Genomic DNA, 19,321 nt, shown 5'->3' with positions numbered 1-19,321 from the left:
AAAGCAAGCCAGCGGGTCCAGGACTTGAACCTCAGTCAGCCATGTGGGAGTGTCCAGTACCTTAACCACCACGCCACCTGCTGATCCCTAGGATCCATTTTCCTGCACACAGTGCCTAATACTGCACTATGGGACTGGCCCAAGCCTGTGTTCCCCCTGCTGAGCTTTGTCGCTGGCACAGTACCCAGCATGAGAGGCACCAGGTTCGTGTGTGTTCTCTTCTCCCTCTTTCTCCACCAAACCTCAGCAGGTGAGGGATGGTATTAAAGGGACTTGGAGCCTGCTGTAGTGGGAAGAGGCCCCCAAGACCCCAACAGGCTTGGGGTCTTCCCAAATACAAGCGAGCAAGGGAGTCATCCAATAGAATTTAGGCCAAGTAGAGCGAAGAGTGTAGATTTCGTGAATCTTCCACATTTCTTTTTTTCTTTTTTAAGGTTTTTACCACAGGGTGTGTGTGCTCACCAGAGAGAAACAGTAAGAGACAATGAGAGGGAAAGTGAGAAATCCCCCCCACACCCCCCACCCGGGGGGATAGCCACACCACAAAATTCCTTCTCTTCCATCCTCTTCCCAGGGTTTTGGGCATGGGCACCCATGCACCCAGAATGACCCTCAGGCCACCAGGTCCAGGACTCAAACCACAATCGACCATGTGGGAGTCCAGAATCTTAACCATCACACCACCTGCTGGCCCCACTGCTGCCCATTTCTTCTCGATATTTAGCAGTGGAAACTTTTCACCATCCCTTTTTTGAGGGCCTGGTGAAACAGACAGACGTGAGTTCCAATCTTGGTGCTGTCTCTCCCGGGCAGGGTTGCCTGTGCTGTAGCAGCACTGCTCTCCCCTCCCTCAGCCCTTAGAAACCACTCCTCTATTTTCTGTCCCTCTGATTCCCCTATTCTGGGCATTTCCTATAAATGTAATCATACAATATGTGGCTTTTGGGACTGGCTTCTTTTGCTTAGCAATAATTTATGTCATTCTATCTTTTGCTATGTATAGTGGCTATTTCTGCAGGAAACATCTTAGTGCCTAAGCCTTTTTTCTTTATTTTTGGTAATTTCCTTAAGATACATCCTAAAATTGTAGTTACTAAATTAAAGGACACGAGTGCCTTTATGTTTTTTCTTATTACTTATTCATTTTACAATTCACGATAGAGCACATGCATGCATGAGAGAGAGAGAATGAGAAGAGAGAGAAGCACCTTCCACAGGGCTCAGTCATGCTGCAATCCCCTTCCTCCAGTCCTCCAGCCTGCTAGAACCCTGGGCATGCACACATGCACCTGGCATGCCTTTATTTTATTATTTTTTTTGCCAGAAGGTGCCTGTACTCATCAGAGACAGAGAGACGAAGAATGAGAAAGCACCCCCCCAGTGGGGGATAGTCATGCTGTAATATCTTCTCCACTTCTTCATCCTGTTGGAATTTTGTTATCTTTTTTTAGAGAGTTTTTTTTTTTTTTAATATAGGGTGCATACACTCACTGGAGAGACAGAGACAGAAAGTGAGAAATCACCCCTCACAGGGACAGCTATGCTGCAATCCTTTCTCCTCCATTCTCCTCTTGAGATTTTGGGCATGAACTCACACGCGCCCAGCGTGAATTTTAAGCCACTGGGTCCGGGACTCGAACGGTGGCTGACTATGTGGGAGATCAACAATGTAACGATTACACCATCTGCTGGTCTCCCTGTTGGAATTTTGGACAGACATGTGCACACACACACACACGCCCCACATGTTTTCCAAACCACCAGGATTGGGATTCGGTCCACCGTCAACCACGCAGAATGGTGGTTGGTCCTGTGTTTCTTAACATATGCTATAAAAATGACGGTATTCCTTATTTTCTCCTCTTTCTTTCCTCCTCAGTCTTACCCTGCTTGCAAAAGCCCTGGGCTGACTTCGAACCTCTTCAACATTTATGGGAAGAGCCCTCTGATTGTGTACTTCCTCCTGAACTACTCCGTTCTGCGGCAGAATGGCAGAGACGAGTTGATAGTCAGGAGGGAAAAAACCAAGAGCCTCCCATATCCTTGTCACTGTGGGTGGGGCATGTGGTACCCAGGCCCTGCTCCTCTTCCCAGAAGCAAGCTTCTGCTGGAGGCCAGACCTTAGTGCAGCACCCGGCACACAGCGGTGCTGCTCAGGGGTGGCCATCCGTATGACCTCAGGGTCAGAATCTTGCTCATCTTAGATCCAAACCTAGAGCCAGCCTCGTGAGCTGGCAGCAGGACTCTGTCAGGCTGGATTTTCCAGCATGCAAAATCTCCGTTTTTCCATCTAGCAGAATGAGTGAGCCAGCTGCATACTTAAGCATACTTTGGAGCTAAATAATGCTTCCCAGATGCTCACTGTTCAGGGATTTTGGTGTGTATTTCATCTAATACCCTCCTCAGGCACCCTCCCGTAGACCCATCAGCAAATCCCAGGCCCCATTGCCTTTTATCCTAAAAAGCTGGAAGAAAATCACATCTCAAGAAAATAGGTATGGCATGCAGTTGGAAGAACCTCACATCTCAAGAAAATAGGTATGGCATGCACTGGCACCTTGAGTCTTAGCATTTCTCCCTAGAGGTCGGAACATGAGTTCTATTTAAAATCAAATTGACTTGGTCTAAATACACTTGGACTCAGGAACGCCCTCTACCAGTAAGCAGCTGAGTGGCTTTAAGATATTTTCCAGCTTCTCCCAGGGCCTCATTTTTTAAAAATCTATAAAATAGGGATAAGGGCACCTTCCTCCTGGGCTGTTACATGGATAAGGACTTACACAGTGTCTTCAGGGAGCGAGTGCGGACGTGGCGCCCAGCTGCACTGAGCTCCTCTCCAGGAGCGTTTTGGTGTCGGGCTGGGTAGGATTTTGCATCCCCTGCCCCATAGCACCTCATCTTCCCAGACTTATTTACATGCTCTGTGTGAGTAGCATTAAGTCATACTTCAGAATGCTTTGTGGTCTATGAAGGGTCTTCTCATACGTGGCCTTAGTGGTCTGTAGAGAGAGTGTCTCATAGTGGCAAGAACTTGGGTTGGGGATACGTAGCCCTAGATTTGAGCCCCTGACCTGGAGATCTCAGAAGCTCAGTGTCTCTGCACATTCCCCAAATAAACATAATTATAACTAAGAACATTGTGATCAAACGGCACACAGTCGGCACTCGATAAATATTGCTAACATCGCTAAACGTAGGTGTTATTATTACTATTTGATATTATAGATGAGAAAATGGAGGATGATTTGTCTGAGGCTCACAGCTTGAGATAAACATAGCTGAGACTCTCACCCCACAAGAAGGGGTGGAGGTGCCGAGCAGAGAGATTTTTCAACATACAAACTAGAAATGGGGAATGAGGACTTGGGCCTGAAAGGAAAGAAAATTGGAAACTTCCTAGTCACCATAGTGGTGACGGAATAGGAATTCCAGATGACAGTCTAGGAAAGTGGGCCCTAGCCCTCCCACCGGCAGGGGCAGAGGAAGGCTTTATCACAAGGTGGAGACAGCCTGGGATGGAGAGCACAGCCTCTTCCTCCCAAAGCAGGCCACGGTCGGAGAACAGAAGGGTCAGCCTTTTGCCCTCTCTGCTGTCCCACACTCCCACCATCCCCATGCACTAGGCTTGGCTGCTAATAGTGCAGTCAACACAGCCCGACACTTGGGGTTACCCTTGACCACAGAAGCCACTGAGTCAACCCTGACGTATGCTGACGTCATCCGCCTGACCCTGAGCAACATGAAGAAGCGAAAGAACAACTTAAATGAGCTGTACCGGCTTCACTGGAGCGAATGGGATTACTTCGATGAGTACTTCAAGGAGCTGCAAGACAACTTCCTCAGGTACAAAGGGGCCTCAGGGAAATGCCTGTCCCAGCTCATTGTGGTAATCTCTAACTCGGGCCTAGCCCTGTAACTATCTGAAGCACAGTTGGCTTGCTTGCTTTTTCTTTCTTCCTCCCTCCCTCTCTCCCTCCTTCCTTCCTTCCTTTTTCAGTTTTATTTATTTATTTATTTATTTATTTATTTATTTATTTATTTATTTATTTATTTATTTATTTATTTATTTATTTATTTATTTATTTATTTATTTATTTATTTATTTATTTATTTATGTATTTATTTTTGCTGCAGAGATGATACACTTGCCAGAGAGAGACAAGGGGTGGGGAGAAATCACCCACACCGCAATCCCTTCTCCTCCATTCTCCTCTTGGGATTTTGGGCACGCACGCACACGCGTCAGTGAGGTTTTCAAGCCACTAGTTTTGGGATTCGAACTGCACAGTTGGCCATGTGGGATCCAGCACCTTAACCTCCACACCACCAGCTGACCCATCTTTCTTTCCTTTTTTCTTTCGTTCTTTTTTTTTTTTTTTTAAGCTTATGTATCGTTTTCTCCATGAGAGACAGAAACAGACACAGCTACTCCCACAGGGTCTCTCCTGCCCTGATGCACCCTAAGTCTTAGCTGGTGGGGATCACAGGCTCGTGCACCCAACACTCTCAGGGAGTTCCTGAGATGGGAACCCAGGACCTCTCCAATATGAATCCAATTGTGTTTCCATTATGTCACCCCCTGACCGAAGCCCAGTCTGCTTTCTGTAGTCAGAATGTGAACTCCATAATAACGGACACAGATCTATTTTTTTAAGTTATTTTTTTCTAACTACAAAACATTACATGCTCAGTGAAAGCAAACAGAAAGCCTGAAAAGCCACAGGAAAGCACGTAGGAATATACATTGTCAATGTAGTTCTATAAGTCAGGTTTTTTTTTTTTTTTTTTTTTCTGGGCACATATACCTCGGCTAAGCGAAAGTAGCGGAGTCATGCTGTCAGTCTGCATGAGACATTTCCCCCATTTGACACTGTTATCAGCATTCCCCTGTGTTCTCTGTCCTTTTCAGTGTTTCAATTTCATTTAAAACGGCTCAGACCTTTCAGAGAAGTAGAAAGGAGAGGACCACTAACACCTTATCGTATCACTGCGTTTACCAAGGATTCACATTTTGCCACCTTTGCTTCGCTAACATCTAGTCCAAATTCCCCAATTCTGTCTACAGTATGATTAAAAAAAAAAAAAAAAGAATTATTTTATTAACTTTATTTATTTTAAATTGACCAGACAAGGACAGAGTGAGAGCAGGAGAGAAAGTGAGAAAGCACGCCACCAGGTTTAGGACTCAAACCATGGTCCGCCATGTGGGAGTCCAGCACCCTTAACTACCACACCACCTGCCACCCCCCCCTTTTTTTTTTTTAAGTTTTTTACCATAGGATGCATGCGCTCTCCAGAGAGAGACAGGGGTGGGGCGGAGAGACAGGGAATAGCCATGCTACAATCCCTTCTCCTCTCCTCTTAGGATTCTGGACACACGTACACACACACACACACACACACACACACACACACCTCGCCTGATTTTCAAGTTGCTGGGTCTGGGACTCGAAATGCGTTTGTCCCTGTGGGGGTCATTGCCTTAACCACCACACCACCTGCTGGCCTCTAAAGTGTCTTTTTTGACTTACTGCTCCAGGCTTCAATCAAAGACCAGGAATATTTATCTCTTTGGTGTCTTTTAATCTGTAGTAGTGCCCTGCTCTTTTTTTATTTTTTTTGGTCAGAGGCCATATGCACTTGCCAGAAAGAGAGGAGAGGCAGAAAACACCCCTCAATGGGACAGGGTTATGTTGCAATCTCTTCTCCTCCATTTCTCCATCCTTTTTGGGATTTGGGGCACCCATACACATGTGCCTGGCTTGTTTCTCAAGCCTTTGATTCTGAGGACTTGAACCACTTGGTTGACCATGAGGGATCCAGCTGCCTTAGCCACAAGCCACAGAACTTGTCCCTTTATCTCCTTTAAAAAATTATTTATTATCATTATTATTATTATTATTTTAGAGAGAGAGATTTTTGCTATAGGGCACGTGAGCTCACCGGAGAAACAGAGGGACAGAAAGCAAGAAATCACCCCCTAGGAGGGAATGGCCATGCCACAATCCCTTCTCCTCTATTCTTCTCTGAGAATTTTGGGCACTCATGCACACGTGCCCAGTGTGAGTTTTTTTTTTTTTTTTTCTTTTTTTGGAGAGGTTTTTGCTATAGGGCACGAGCGCTCACCAGACAGACAGAGAAAGACAGAGAGATAGGAAACAAGAAATCACCCCGCAGAGGGGATGGTCACGCTGCAATCTCTTCTCCTCTATTCTCCTCTCAGGATCTTGGGCACGCATGCACATGTGCCTGGCGTGATTTAAGCCACCGGGTTTGGGACTTGAACAGCGATCAACTACGTGGGAGTCCAGTGACATAGCCATTATGCTAACTGCTGGTCCCTGCCCAGTGTGAGTTTTAAGCCGCCAGGTCTGGGACTCGAACCACGGTCAACTATGTGGGAGTCTAATGACATAACCACCATGCCATTCACTGGTCCCTGAAATACTATTATTTTAATGACATGGACTCGTTTGAAGAGTTAAAACCACATTTTTCTGACATTTCCTCAGGGTATCATTGAACTTATTACATTATATCCTGAATTTCCTGTACACTGGACCTATGTCTACACTCAAAGATCGATTAGATTCAGGTTGAATCTGTCTGCTAAGAATCCTTAATAGATGCTGTTGGGTATTCACATTGTCCCCTCCAGGGAGCCCATCATGTCAGGTTGCCCCGCTGCAGGTGCTACTGAGTTTGAACAGCTGGTGCTGGCGGTGTCTGCAGAGCGCTATGTTGGAAGGGTGCTCGTCAGCTGCTCCGATTGGTCAGTGATGAGTGATGTGATCCTTCAGCGGTGTGAGCGTGCTGTCCTGACAGCCTTCCCAGTGGAGTCACCCTCCGATGCCATCCTTGCTGAGTATATTATTATAGTATGGACTGCAAAACGGTGACTTTGATCTCTTCCATTCCTTTTGTAATTATTAGCTCCCATTTTTGTGTAAAGATCAGCTCACCTTGAGACCCGCATTCCCCATGGGAATGGCTTTCTCCCTCCCTCTCTCTCTGTGTCTCTCTGGTGAGTACAAAATTTTAAAGAAGAAGATGGATCTTAGTTTGACAATCATTGAAGTAGATAATGGGTAAACTGTGTTAATTATACTGTGTTCTTTACTTTATATGTATTTAACATTTTAAATAGTAGAAAGTTGGGTTGTCGTCGTCGTTGTTTAAATAGTAGCCCTAACATGAGTTATGTTATATTATTTTTCTTCCCTGTCTCTTATGTTAGTGGCAGATTTCCATGTGGAATATTACTTGTAGGTGGGCTAGGACTTACATGAACACATCCCACTGAAAACTGTCTCCTATAATAACAGCAACAGCTGACATGTATTTATTTATTTATTATTTAGGTTTTTGCCATAGGGTGCATGCACTCCCTCAAGAGAGACAGTGAGAGAGGGAAAGTGAGAAACCATTCCACAGTGGGGTTGGCCACACCTCAATCTCTTCTCCTCCATTCTTCTATCAGTATTTTTGGGCAGGTACACTTATGCACCTAGCGTGATTTTCTGGGACTCGAACCGTGGAGTCAGTCATGTGGAATCCAGCACCTTAACCACCATACCACCTGCTGGCCCAACAGCTGTCGTTAACTGAGCACTTTCTGTATGTCAGTCACTGTGTTAAGCACTTGAACCTATGGTAACTAAATCCGCATCACAGCACTGGGTCATACTATCACCAGGCTGAAGTGAGTACACAGGCCTAGAGAGGCTAAGTAATTTGTCCAAAGGTCACATAGCAAGTGGCAAGGCTCCAAGCTGAATTCAGCTTGCCTTTAAAGCTCCTGCGTACTTCAGCAATCTCTCAGATCATGGATTTTCTTCCCTGTCTCTCTCATTTGAGTTTATGCTCCTTGTGTTCAAGGATCATTTCTTATTCCTCTTTGTCTCCCCAGGGGTGATATGGATGACCAAATGCTGTGCACTCAGCCCTCTTTTTCAGCCCATCGCTCTTGGCAGTGGGCTGGAACTTGGAACTATTTGCCTGCCTAAACAATGAAAACAGGAGTGACAAGGTCATATTAACACTTAGCCTTTTCTCTGTACCCCCAGGGAGGTGAAGAACATCGATCAAAAAGCAGCAGATAAGAAAAAGGCAAACCACACGATCCTCCCACCGTCACAAGTCAGCGATGAATTACCTGAGAAGTCTAACGGAGCCCATTGCAGAGAAATTACATTTCTTTTAAGGTTTGTTTGAACAAAAAAATCATGGAAAAAGTAGAATTGTGGGGACCAGCAAATGGCGTAATAGTTACATTGCTGGACTCCCACATAGCCAACTGTGGTGTGAGTCCTGGACCTGGTTGTTTCAAACACACTGGGGGCGTGTGCGTGCACATGTGTGTCCAAAATCTTGAGAGGAGACTAGAGGAGAAGGGATTGTGGGGTGGCCAACCCCCCTGGGGGGCGATTTCTCGCTTTCTCTCTCTCTTTCTTTGTATTTTTGGTGACCACATGTGCCCTATGGCAAACATCTTTTTTTTTTTAAGTGTAATTGTGAACAGTCTAGGAATTCATATGACATGGGAGAGAACACATAGACGGTCATGTACTGTAGGTACTACGCACTTGGCTCTCACTTTTTCATTATTATTGGTGGTAGGAAGAGCTGACAGTGACCGAACTGCCTCCATGCCAAGCACTGGGCTGTGCCCTTGATGACTACATGCACTTTGAGTGCCAGGAAGCCAGCTCAGACCAGCCTGGCAGGAGAAGCTAGTGGCACAAATTACTGGGAAGGCAGCCTGGCAGGCTGGCTGCAGGCCTGCTGGGTCTTAGGGCTTAATGAAATTTTCAGACCTTCTCTTCCTCTCTCTCTTAACTCTCTGTCCCGCTGTTTGCTCCCTTCTTTTTCTTTTTCTTTTCTTTTTTTTTTTAGCTATGACAGAAAAGATGATTTATTATACACAGACTACACTCAGCCACAAGTAACAGCACTAGTCCCAGAATGTCACTGGTTCAGGGGAAAGGACCACAGGGGCTGTTCTGTTAGGAGCAACGTGGGTCTCTTGGAGGTCTTGGCGATCCGCTGGCCATGGAAGTTCTAGATTCAGAGACAGAGTCGACAGTATCTGGCAGTTCAACTTGTCCCAGCGCCCCGAGCCTCCGACATTCTGTTTCCACTGCAGACGCCTTCACAGGTGCACAGCTGTTTACTTGAACCTCTGCCTCATCTTTCTTCTTCTATGCTTCAGCCTGCGCTTTCACCTCCTCCTCTACTTGGCTCCCATTGCGTGCAGGTTTCCGAGAAAATGGTGCTAAGGTCAAGAGGGCTGTTCCCTTCTTTTTCAAGCTACCTCTGCCCTCAGGGCCATGGCAGCCCCAAGCCTATATCCTTACAAGAAGACATCCTCTCTCAGCCCCGTAAGTGAAACCTCACAGAAGTCTCTGATGGCTCTGTCTGGGTTCTTGCCCACCCAGCCAGTCTAGATCAACTTTGTTGGAAGGAAGCAGCGCTGTGATTAGCCAGGCCTGTGTGTTCCTGTGGTCAGAGAGCCCAGGACACAGTCGGCGACATAGGACAGAATGGGTGAGATACCTCCAGACAAAGTGTCCACTCTGTTTTATTGCTAGCTCATCAAAACCCTATTAGACATCATCAGCCCCATTCTGCTGAACAGAAAACGGGCACAGAGAAGGCAAGTGAGCATTCACTCAAGACCTGCCCTGCCAAGTACTAAGGATACAAAGAGAGAGATTAATTAAGGTCCTCGCCCTCATGGTTCACAGTCTCGAAGGAGAAAAAGAACATGTAGCTGAGCCACACACATCAAAGTTGCATAAATCCTCAGAGGAGACCTCAAAGTAACAGAGTACGAAGTGGTCAGTTCTTTTGGTTTGCTAGTCTCGGGAGAAGGGAAAGCTGAGCTGGCACTCCAGGCAGATTACAGCTCAGGCCAACGTAGGTGCTTCACTCCGCCTCTGCCTTTACCAGCGCAAGGCCTCCCCCGTGCCTGTGCTGTGTATCTTCTCTCCTTGTAAAGACTCTGGTCCTATTAGCTAACGGCGTTCCTAATGTCCTTATTTAACTTGATCAAGTCTGTAACAATTGTTTCCCAAAACGGTCGCACCAATGGGGACTGGGGTTTACAACCTCAGCATGTCTTTTGAGGGATAAAATTCAACCCACAATAGCTTTCTCCTTTATACTTTGACCTGATGTATTTAGGTCTTTGGTACATTTTGTGCTGATTTTTTTTTTTTTTGAGAGGTTTTTGCTATAGGGTACATGCATTCACCAGAAAGACAGAGAGACAGAGAGACAGATAGCAAGAAATCACACACACACACACCCCGGGGGGGATGACCACGCCACAATCCCTTCTCCTCCATTCTCCTCTCGGGATCTTGGGCACACATGCACACACAAGCCGGGCGTGATAGGCCACCAGGTCCAGGACTCGAATTGCGGTTGACTAAATGGGATTCCAGCAACATAGCCATTACGCCAACTGCTGGTTGACGAAAGTCCAGCAACATAGCCATTACGCCAACTGCTGGTCCCGAATTTGTTTATCATATATAATGGTTGGTTTGAGGGTGTTTTTTCTTTTTTTTTTTAGAATTTGTTAGGATATTTTTATATTAATATATATAATCATCACCGGCAAATATAGTTTTACTTTATTTTCGATTTGGATCCTTTTATTTCTTTTCCTTTCTTAATTTGTCCAGACCTCATGCTACAACATGGAAACCCAGTGGTAAAAGCAGGCATTCTTGTCTTGTTCCTGGTCTTAGGGGATATTTTTTACCTTTGACCATTGAATGTGATGTTAGGGTTTTCATAAATGTCCTTAATCGTTTTAGGAGTTTCTCTTTTATGCCTAATTTTCTGCATGTTTATTATTATGAAAGGCCACTGGTTCTTGTTAAATGCTTTCTCTGAATCTTCCAAGTAATCATGTAGAATTTTCCCCCTTTATCCCTTTAATGTAGTGTATTATAGTGATTGATTTTTGTATATTGAACCACTCTTGTCTTCCTAGGACAAATCTCACTTGGTCTTGGTTATAACCCTCTTAATATTTTATTTATTTATTTATTTGCTTACTTAGTTAGCTAGGGCATGTACATTCACCAGAGGGGCGGGGAGAGTGAAAAAAAGCATCCCCAGAAGGAATGACTATAATCCTTCCTCTTCCATTCTCCTCTCAGGGTTCTGAGCAAGCACGCGCACACACACACACACACACACACACACACACACACGCCAAGCAGAGTGTTTTTCTCTTTCTTCCTTCCTTCCTTCCTTTCTTTTTTTTTTTTTTTTTTTGCCATAAGGTGCATGTGTTCGCTGGAGAGAGACAGAGAGAGATAAAAGGGGGCAGAGAGAGGGAAAGTGAGAAATCACCTCTCCTCCATACCCCTCCACCCTGCCTCCAGGAAGATGGCCACTTCGCAATCTCTGCTCCTCCATTCCCCTCTTGGGATTTTGGGCACACATGCACATGCACCTGGCATGATTTTCAAGCCACCGGGTCCAGAACTCGAACTGCAGTTGACCATGTGGGAGTCCAGCCCCTTAATCAATATGCCACCAGTTGGCCCGATCCTTTTAATATTTTGTTGGAGCCAGCATGCTTGTATTTTTTGAGAATTTCTATTCCTATATTCATTAGGGAGAATGTCTGTAATATTTTTTTCTTGTAGTATTTTGTCTGACTTTGGTATCAGGGTAATGCTGGCCTCAGAATGAGTTATGAAATACTCTAAATTCTTTGAAAGTGCTTGAGGAGAACTGGTGTTAATTCTTTAACTGTTTAGTGGAATTTACCAGTGAAGCTGTGTAGTCCTGATTTTTTTTTTTTTTAAGGGCGTGTGTGCTCACATGAGCATGGGATAGAGGGCACTTCCTAATGGGGTATGGCCATGCCACAATCCCTTCTCTCCTACTTTTCCATCCTGTCAGAATATGGGCAGCTCACACACATGTGCTTGGCATATTTTCCATGTCACCAGGTTCAGAATTAAAACCTGCATCAGCCTCGTGGACATCAGCACCCAATGTATAGAGCTCAACACTGTTCCACAGGGCTGCCTCTTTGGACTTTTCATTGAGAGGTTTTGTTTTAAGAGAGGGATTTTTGCTGTAGGGCATGTGTGCTTGCCTGAGACAGAGAGAGAGAGAAACCACCGGGATTTGGGGCACACATGCACACATGCCCAATGTGAATTTGAAGCCACCAGGTCCAGGACTCAAACTATGGCCGACCATGTGGGAGTCCAGTGCCTTAACCACCACACCACCTGCTGGCCCACATTTAGAGGTTTTTTGTTTTTTTTTCCTTTTTTCCTTAATCACTGATTCATTATTCTTACTTGTTATCAGTCTTTGTAGAATTTTTAATTTTTCTTGAATCAGTTTTGGTAATTGGTATGTCTCTAGGAATTTTTCCACTTCATGTATTTTTTTTTGAGAGTTTTTTTACTATAGGGTGTGTGTACTTGTCAGAAAGACAGAAAGAGACAGAGAGACAGAAAGTGAGAAATCATTCCCCAGTGGGGGATGGCCATGCTGCAGTCCCTTCTCCTCCATTCTCCTTTCAGGATCTTGGGCACGCACGCACATGCACCCGGCATGAGTTTAAGCCACCGGGTCCAGGACTCAAATCACGGTCGACTACGTGGGAGTCCAGCGACATAGCCATCACGTTACCTGCCAGTCCCCATGTAGCTTATTTAATTTGTGGCATTCATATTCTCTTACGAGCGTGTTTATTTCTGTAAGGTCAATACTATGTACCATTTTCTTTCTTTCTGTTTTTTTAAGATGTTTGCCATAAGGTGAGTATGCTTGGCAGAGAGAGAGCAAGAGAGAAACAGATATCAACCCTCTCGGGGCGAATGGCCACACTAACACCCCTTCTCCTCTGTTCTCTTGGGATTTTGGGGGTGCATACGCATGCACCCAGTGAGTTTTTCTTTCATTTTTTTTTTTTGAGAAGTTTTTGCTATAGGGCGTGTGCGCTAGCCAGAAAGACAGAGAGAGACAGAGACAGAAAGCAAGAAATCCCCCTCACGGGGGAATGGTCACGCCACAATCCCTTCTCCTCCATTCTCCTCTCGGGATCTTGGGCACGCACGCACATGCGCCCAGCATGATTTTAAGCCACTGGGTCCAGCGCTTGAACCGTGGTCGACTACATGCAAGTCCAGCGACATAGCCATTACGCCACTTGCTGGTCCCCCCAGTGGGTTTTTCTTTTTTAAAGAATTATTTATTTATTCATTTATTTATTTTTATTTGACTAGAGAGAGACAGAGAGAGAGAGGGAAAGTGAGAAAGCAAGCCACCAGGTCTGAGACTTGAACCGTGGTCGGCCATGGGGGAGTGTCCAGTGCCTTAACCACCATGCCACCTGCTGGTCCCGCCCCTCCCCCCCAGTGGGTTTTTCAAGCTGTCACATTTGGGACTCAAACCTGGAGGATGTGAACAGCGGAGTTAGCCATATGGGATCCAGGGCCTTAGCCACAATGCCACTAGTATGCACCCATTTTCATTTCCAAATTATTGTTTGCACCTGGGATCCAAGGGGGGTTCACACAGCACCAGGAGCAGGCCCAGGACTCAAGACTGAGGACAAGGCAGCATGAGACAGGACCAGATCACTCAGGGGCGTCCCAGCACGTGCATTTCTGGCCTCCTTTCTGGAGAATTCCTACCTCATATCTTCCAGCCCTTCCTCTACCTTTTAGAACTCTCTGATTTCATTAACTTCCTAGAGTGAGTTCTTTCATATATTTGGTTGTTCCTTTTACATAGCATCCTTTTCTTTTCATGGATGCAGTATTTTCATACCATATTTAGGAATTTGTTTTTGCTTTTGTTTTAAGAGAGATTTTTGCTATAGAGCATGTATGCTCACTGGAGAGACAGAGAAAGTGAGAAATCACCCCGCAGGGGGGATGGCCACACTGCAATCCCTTCTCCTCCATTCTCCTCTTGGGATTTTGGGCACGCACACACACACACACACACACACACACACACACACACACAGGTGAGTTTCAATCCTCCAGGTACAGGACTCAAACCATGATCAGATCAGCCATGTGGGAATCCAGCGCGTTCACTACGCCATCTGCTGGCCCCACTTTTCTGTGGCTTTCCTTTCTTTTACTTTCTTCTGACTCCCATATTGTTTGCGTCTTTTGGGTACATTTTTCTGCTTTGTATTTGTTTGCTTGTTCTGAACACTTTCATCTTTGATGTTTTTCCCTAAGTTATGGATGATCCTTGGCTGTCTTTATGGGTGAGCCCCAAGAAGCCTACAGTAGAAGTCAGCATCAGTGGGCATGGCTTCTCAGCTGGTCGTTTCTCCCTCCTCACTGAGAGAGCCTCAGATATCGGCAACTACACTTCTGTTCCAGGGCTCAGTTTCTTAAAAAAAAAGAATCCTGGGGAACCAGCAATTAGCGTAATGGCTATGTCGCTGGACTCCCACGTAGTCGACCGTGGTTCGTGTCCCGGACCCGGTGGCTTAAAACTCACGCCGGGCGCGTGTGCGTGCGTGCCCCAGATCCCCGGCATGACTATCCCTTCTGGGGGGTGATTTCTCACTTTCTGTCTCTGTCTCTCTCTGTCTGTCTGGCGAGGGCACGCGCTCTGTAGCGGAAAAAAAAAAAAAAAAGAAAAACCTCCAAAAAAAAAAAAAAAAAAAAAAAAGAATCCTCCAGTCTTTACCTGTGGGCCATAAACTCTGGAAACAGAGGAAAGTAATGGAGGTAGGAATCCTACATTTAGTAGCCAGGGGTCCACTCAAGTCCCTCTATACTCTGGTTGTCCCATATCCCCAAACCTCTTTATTTCAATTCCTCCAGAATACAGAAGCAGAAACAAAACAAAACCTTCCAATTTGCATTTGATTCTCACAACTTTTCGAGGTATTTTATAAATTAGGATTCAATTTAGTTATATGTAATAGAATGATCAAAAGGAACAGTGGCATAAAGGCTGATTTTTTTTTTTTAGAGAGTTTTTAGTAGGGTGGGTGTGCTTGCCAGAGACATAGAGAGAGAGGAAGTGAGAAATCACCACCCGGGGGGATGGCCACACCACAGCCCTTTCTCCTCCATTCTCCTCTCAGGATTTTGGGCATGCACGCACATAAGCCCGGTAAGAGTTTCAAGCCACTGGGTCTGGGATTTAAACCATAGTCAGCCATGTGGGAGTCTAGCACCTTAACCACTGTGCTGCTCTCCTCCGGTCATTCACTTCTGCTGTGTCAACAAACATTACTGGTTACAAACTTTTGGTCTCAATACTTATCAAGAGTCCAATTACACCTTTGAAAAAAATCACGTTATATTTCTGATTTGTGCTGATGTCTTTTTGTTGCCCCCACAGAAAGGAAATAGAGCAAAGGGAAAGAAATGAGAGGCAGAGGCTGAGCTTTTCCTTCTCAAGCCCTGAGGAAGTCCGGTTCCCAGTACTAGGAACTCCCCAGAGAATGACTGATATTTCTGCTGCTACCAGGTAAGGAGGAAAACCAGAAAAGTGTGGCCCAAAGTTGAGAAGGAGAAATTACTATTCCCAGGCTGGCTCCATGGCTTGGTCACTAAGGCAGGTGAGGCCTAGACCCAGTGGCTTGAAAAACCCATTATGTGTGTGTATGCATGTGTGTCCAAAAATCTCAGCAGGATGGAGAAATGGAAAAGAAGGAATTGCAGCATGATCATGCCCCAAGAGAGTTCTTTCTCTGGCTCTCCCTCTCTATCCCTCTGTCTCTCTCCCTGGCAAGCACACACTCCCTCTGGAAAAAAATAGAAACAGAAGAAAGAAATCATTATTCCCACAATAAAGTAAAGATCAGGGACCAGCAGGTGGCATGGTGGTTAAGGCGCTGGACACTCCCACATGACTGACCATGGTTCAAGTCCTGGACCTGGTGGCTTGCTTTCTCACTTTCTTTCTCTTTCTCTCTGGCTGATCGAACTGGAAAATAAAAATAATAAATACTTTTTTTTTTTTTAAAAGAAAAGATCAGAATTAAATGCTTCTCTAAGCTCTTGGACCTTTTATAATATGAAACTTGCTGAGCTCAAAGGAGTGCAAGGAACTTCACTGGAGGAGTGCGCTGGGCGTTTTGGGGTGGACTTATTTTGGAGAAAACAGTTAAGCAGTTATTTCATAGGATTACTGCTCCAGGGTGGAGGAAGAGGCCAGCTTCAAACGCAGATTTCCTGAAGGGCGGAATGTCAAATACTGACACACGTTTTCCAGAGCACAGAGCCCTGACTTCCCCATCTGTCAGAAAAAGGGCAGCCAGAAGTCAAAGTATTTATTGCAGAAACCCATAAAAACTTTACTATTTAAATTCTGGCCAGCAGGTAGCACGGTGGCTGAGGTGCTAGACTCCCTTACGAACACCCATGGTTCAAGTCCCAGACCTGGTGGCTTGAAAGTCACAATAAATAAATAGATAAATAAATACAAACATGTTTAAAATAAATCAATAAATCCTGGCATCCCCCAAAAAAGGATTATTGATTAACATAAAATACCAATGTTTAGGGGGCCCCCAGGTGGCATGGTGGTTAAGGGAGTTGGATTCCCACATGGCGGCTGTGGTTCAAATCTCAGTCCTGGTGTCTTGAAAATCATCCTGAGCACATGTATGTGCATGCCCCAAATCCTGAGAGCAGAATGGAGGAGACGGGAGTGTAGTGCGGCCATCCCCCTGGGGTGGGGAGCGATTTCTCTCCTTCCTTCTCTCTGTCTCTCTTCTCTCTGGTGAGCACACATGCCCTATGGCAAAAACAGAACAAAAGTTTGGTGCATCTGCAGAGTTCAGAATCTGAAAATCAAGTAGCATAATATGTCATTTTTTTCTTTATTATAATTTTTACTTACTTGTTCTCATCACTTTGAACAGTGCAAGGTCACTCAGTTTCCCACAGCTATAATGTATTGAATATTTATTTCTACAAGTCCTTATTTTGCTCTAAGCATGCTATGTGTATGTTTTGTTTGTTTGTTTGTTTTGAAAGTTTTTTTATTTTGTTTTTGTTTTTTGCTATAGGGCAGGTGTGCTCACCAAAGAGACAGAGAGAGAGAAAGCAAAAAAAATCACCCCCTGGGGGGCATGGCCACACCACAATCCCTTCTCCTCCATTCTCCTTTCGAGATTTTGGGCACACACGCACACATACCTGGCATGAGTTTTAAGCCACCAGGTCTGGGATTTGAACTGTTCACGGTTGGCCATGTGGGAGTTCAGCAAACTGACCATTACACCATCTGCTAGTCCCAACATGTGGGTTTTCGTTCTCACAGCTCTCCTGTGAGATACATGATGTTGCTATCTTTATCGTACTACTGAGGCAACTGATGCTCGGAAAGGTTTAGTGACTGTTTCCCATGTTCTCACGTTTGGTCAATTGTGGAGCCAGAATTTTAAACTGGCAGTTAAACTCCAGGGCCGGAACGACAGCCTTAACTATCCTTTTTTTTTCACTTTAGTTTTTGCCATAGGGTACATGTGCTCACCAGAGACACAGAGAGGAAGAGAGAGAGAGAAATTATCCCAGGGCGATGGCCACGCTGAAATCCCTTCTCCATTCTCCTCACAGGATTTTGGACACACACGCACACATGCCTAGCATAATTTCAAGTTGCCGGGTCCAGGACTCAAACCATATAGTTGGACCTGTGGGATCCTGCCATTTTAAACTGCATGCCAACAGCTGGCCCCACTAAGGTTATTTTCTTCCTTGTAAATTTTGTTACCCCTGGAATAAAACTACTTACTTACTTGTTTAAATTAGCCTGGTTTTTTGTTTTTGTTTCTTACTTATCATAATCCACCTTCAGACTCTCCCTTGGTTGCATAAAAGTCTTCCCAGTACAAGGTGACCTCGAAAAGTTTGTGAAAAAATGAATTAAAGCATGAGCTTATTTTAGTGTGAGAAAATTTGAAATCTGTATAGTTCTCTTTTTTTAACCTACTTTTTTTTTCTTTTTTTAAAAAAACTTGCTACAGGTCATGTACATTCTCTGGAGAGGAACAGAGTGAAAGAAAGAGAGAGAGAACACAGGAGAGCACCTCCCACCCCAAGGTATGACTACACTGCAGTCCCTCCTCCATTCTCCTTCCAGGGTCTTGGGCATGCATACGCATGACCCTGGCATGTTTTCCAGACTGCCTAGTCCAGGACTCAAACTGTACAGTCAGTCACATGAGATCCAGCCGCCTTAACCACCACACCACTGGACTGACCTGCATAATCTTTTTTTTTTTTTTGAGCAGTTTTTGCTATAGGGCACGTGTGCTCACCAGAAAGACAGAAAGCAAGAAATCACCCCTCAGGGAGGATGGTCATGCTGCAATCCCTTCTCCTCCATTCTCCTCTTGGGATCTTGGGCACGCACACACATACGTCTGGGGTGAGTTTAAGCCACCAGGTCTGGGACTCGAACCACAGTTGACTACAGAGGAGTCCAGTGACATAGCCATTATGCTAACTGCTGGTCCCACTAGGCTGTTCCCTTAAGTCTGGGGATTCCCTTCTTGGTACTCTTGATTGTCCTCAACTTTTAATCTACTTCTGCTTGTTGGTTCATCTACAGAGAGATGGAGAGCACCAAGAAGTCCAGAGCAACTGGGAAGAAGGGTATACTCCTCCCTAGCCCTTACCTTCCAGCCCCGATGGACGAAGTCACGTGCAAGGTTTGGGAGACACTTTCAGGCGAAGCCTGCACATGCCATTGAATGTAATCTAAAACAGAACAAAACCAAAAAGACCACTGCAGCTAGGGTCTCGTTTAGTCATTCTTAGTCCAGGGGATGAGGACAATTAAAGTTCACACCTACCATAGGCCAGTGTCAGCATTGAAATGAAAGTCAGGTCCCCTCCTTCATTCGGGTGTTTACTTACCAATTCCTCCATTCTCTAATTTATTAATAACAACACCATGGAATATGTATTCTTAAATTACAAAATAGTAGTAATTATGGGAACTACCACTTGTTGAGTGCTTACCATGTGCTGCGTGCTCTCCTAAGCCCTTTTTAGACTTTCTCTGGGTCAGGGGAGGTAACGATGCCTGCCACATTGGGACGCATTTCTCCTCGGAAGAAAGAGGGCTTGGAGAGGTCGCATAAGCATGATGAGGTGTCTATTCTGAACCAGCTCTCTCCGAGGCCCTGTGGAGACAGAGACAGATAAAGATGCAGCCCTGACCTCAAGGGGTTCACCCTATGAAGGAGGGAAAAGGATGCACAGGCCAATAAATGTAGTAATGCTTTGTGGAGTCATGCGGAACCTGAGAAAACCAAGGGAGGTGAGGTTAGCGTGTAGGG

The 19,321-nt window shown here is 45.3% G+C and overlaps 1 protein-coding gene across 1 annotated transcript in view; it reads left to right on the top strand.

Moving 5' to 3' along the window:
- FAM227A (family with sequence similarity 227 member A) overlaps nt 1–19,321 on the top strand; it is a 57,081-nt gene that overhangs the window by 36,398 nt on the left and 1,362 nt on the right. Inside the window, exons 13-16 of the mRNA XM_006155378.2 lie at nt 1,880–2,037; nt 3,691–3,843; nt 8,067–8,204; nt 15,367–15,495. Coding sequence (XP_006155440.2) covers nt 1,880–2,037; nt 3,691–3,843; nt 8,067–8,204; nt 15,367–15,495 — 578 coding nt within the window. The remainder of the gene's footprint in view (nt 1–1,879; nt 2,038–3,690; nt 3,844–8,066; nt 8,205–15,366; nt 15,496–19,321) is intronic.

Source organism: Tupaia chinensis, unplaced genomic scaffold (assembly GCF_000334495.1).
Source record: "Tupaia chinensis unplaced genomic scaffold, TupChi_1.0 Scaffold000450_1, whole genome shotgun sequence".
Lineage (NCBI taxonomy): Eukaryota > Metazoa > Chordata > Mammalia > Scandentia > Tupaiidae > Tupaia > Tupaia belangeri.
This window is presented reverse-complemented; position numbering and strand designations above follow the sequence as displayed.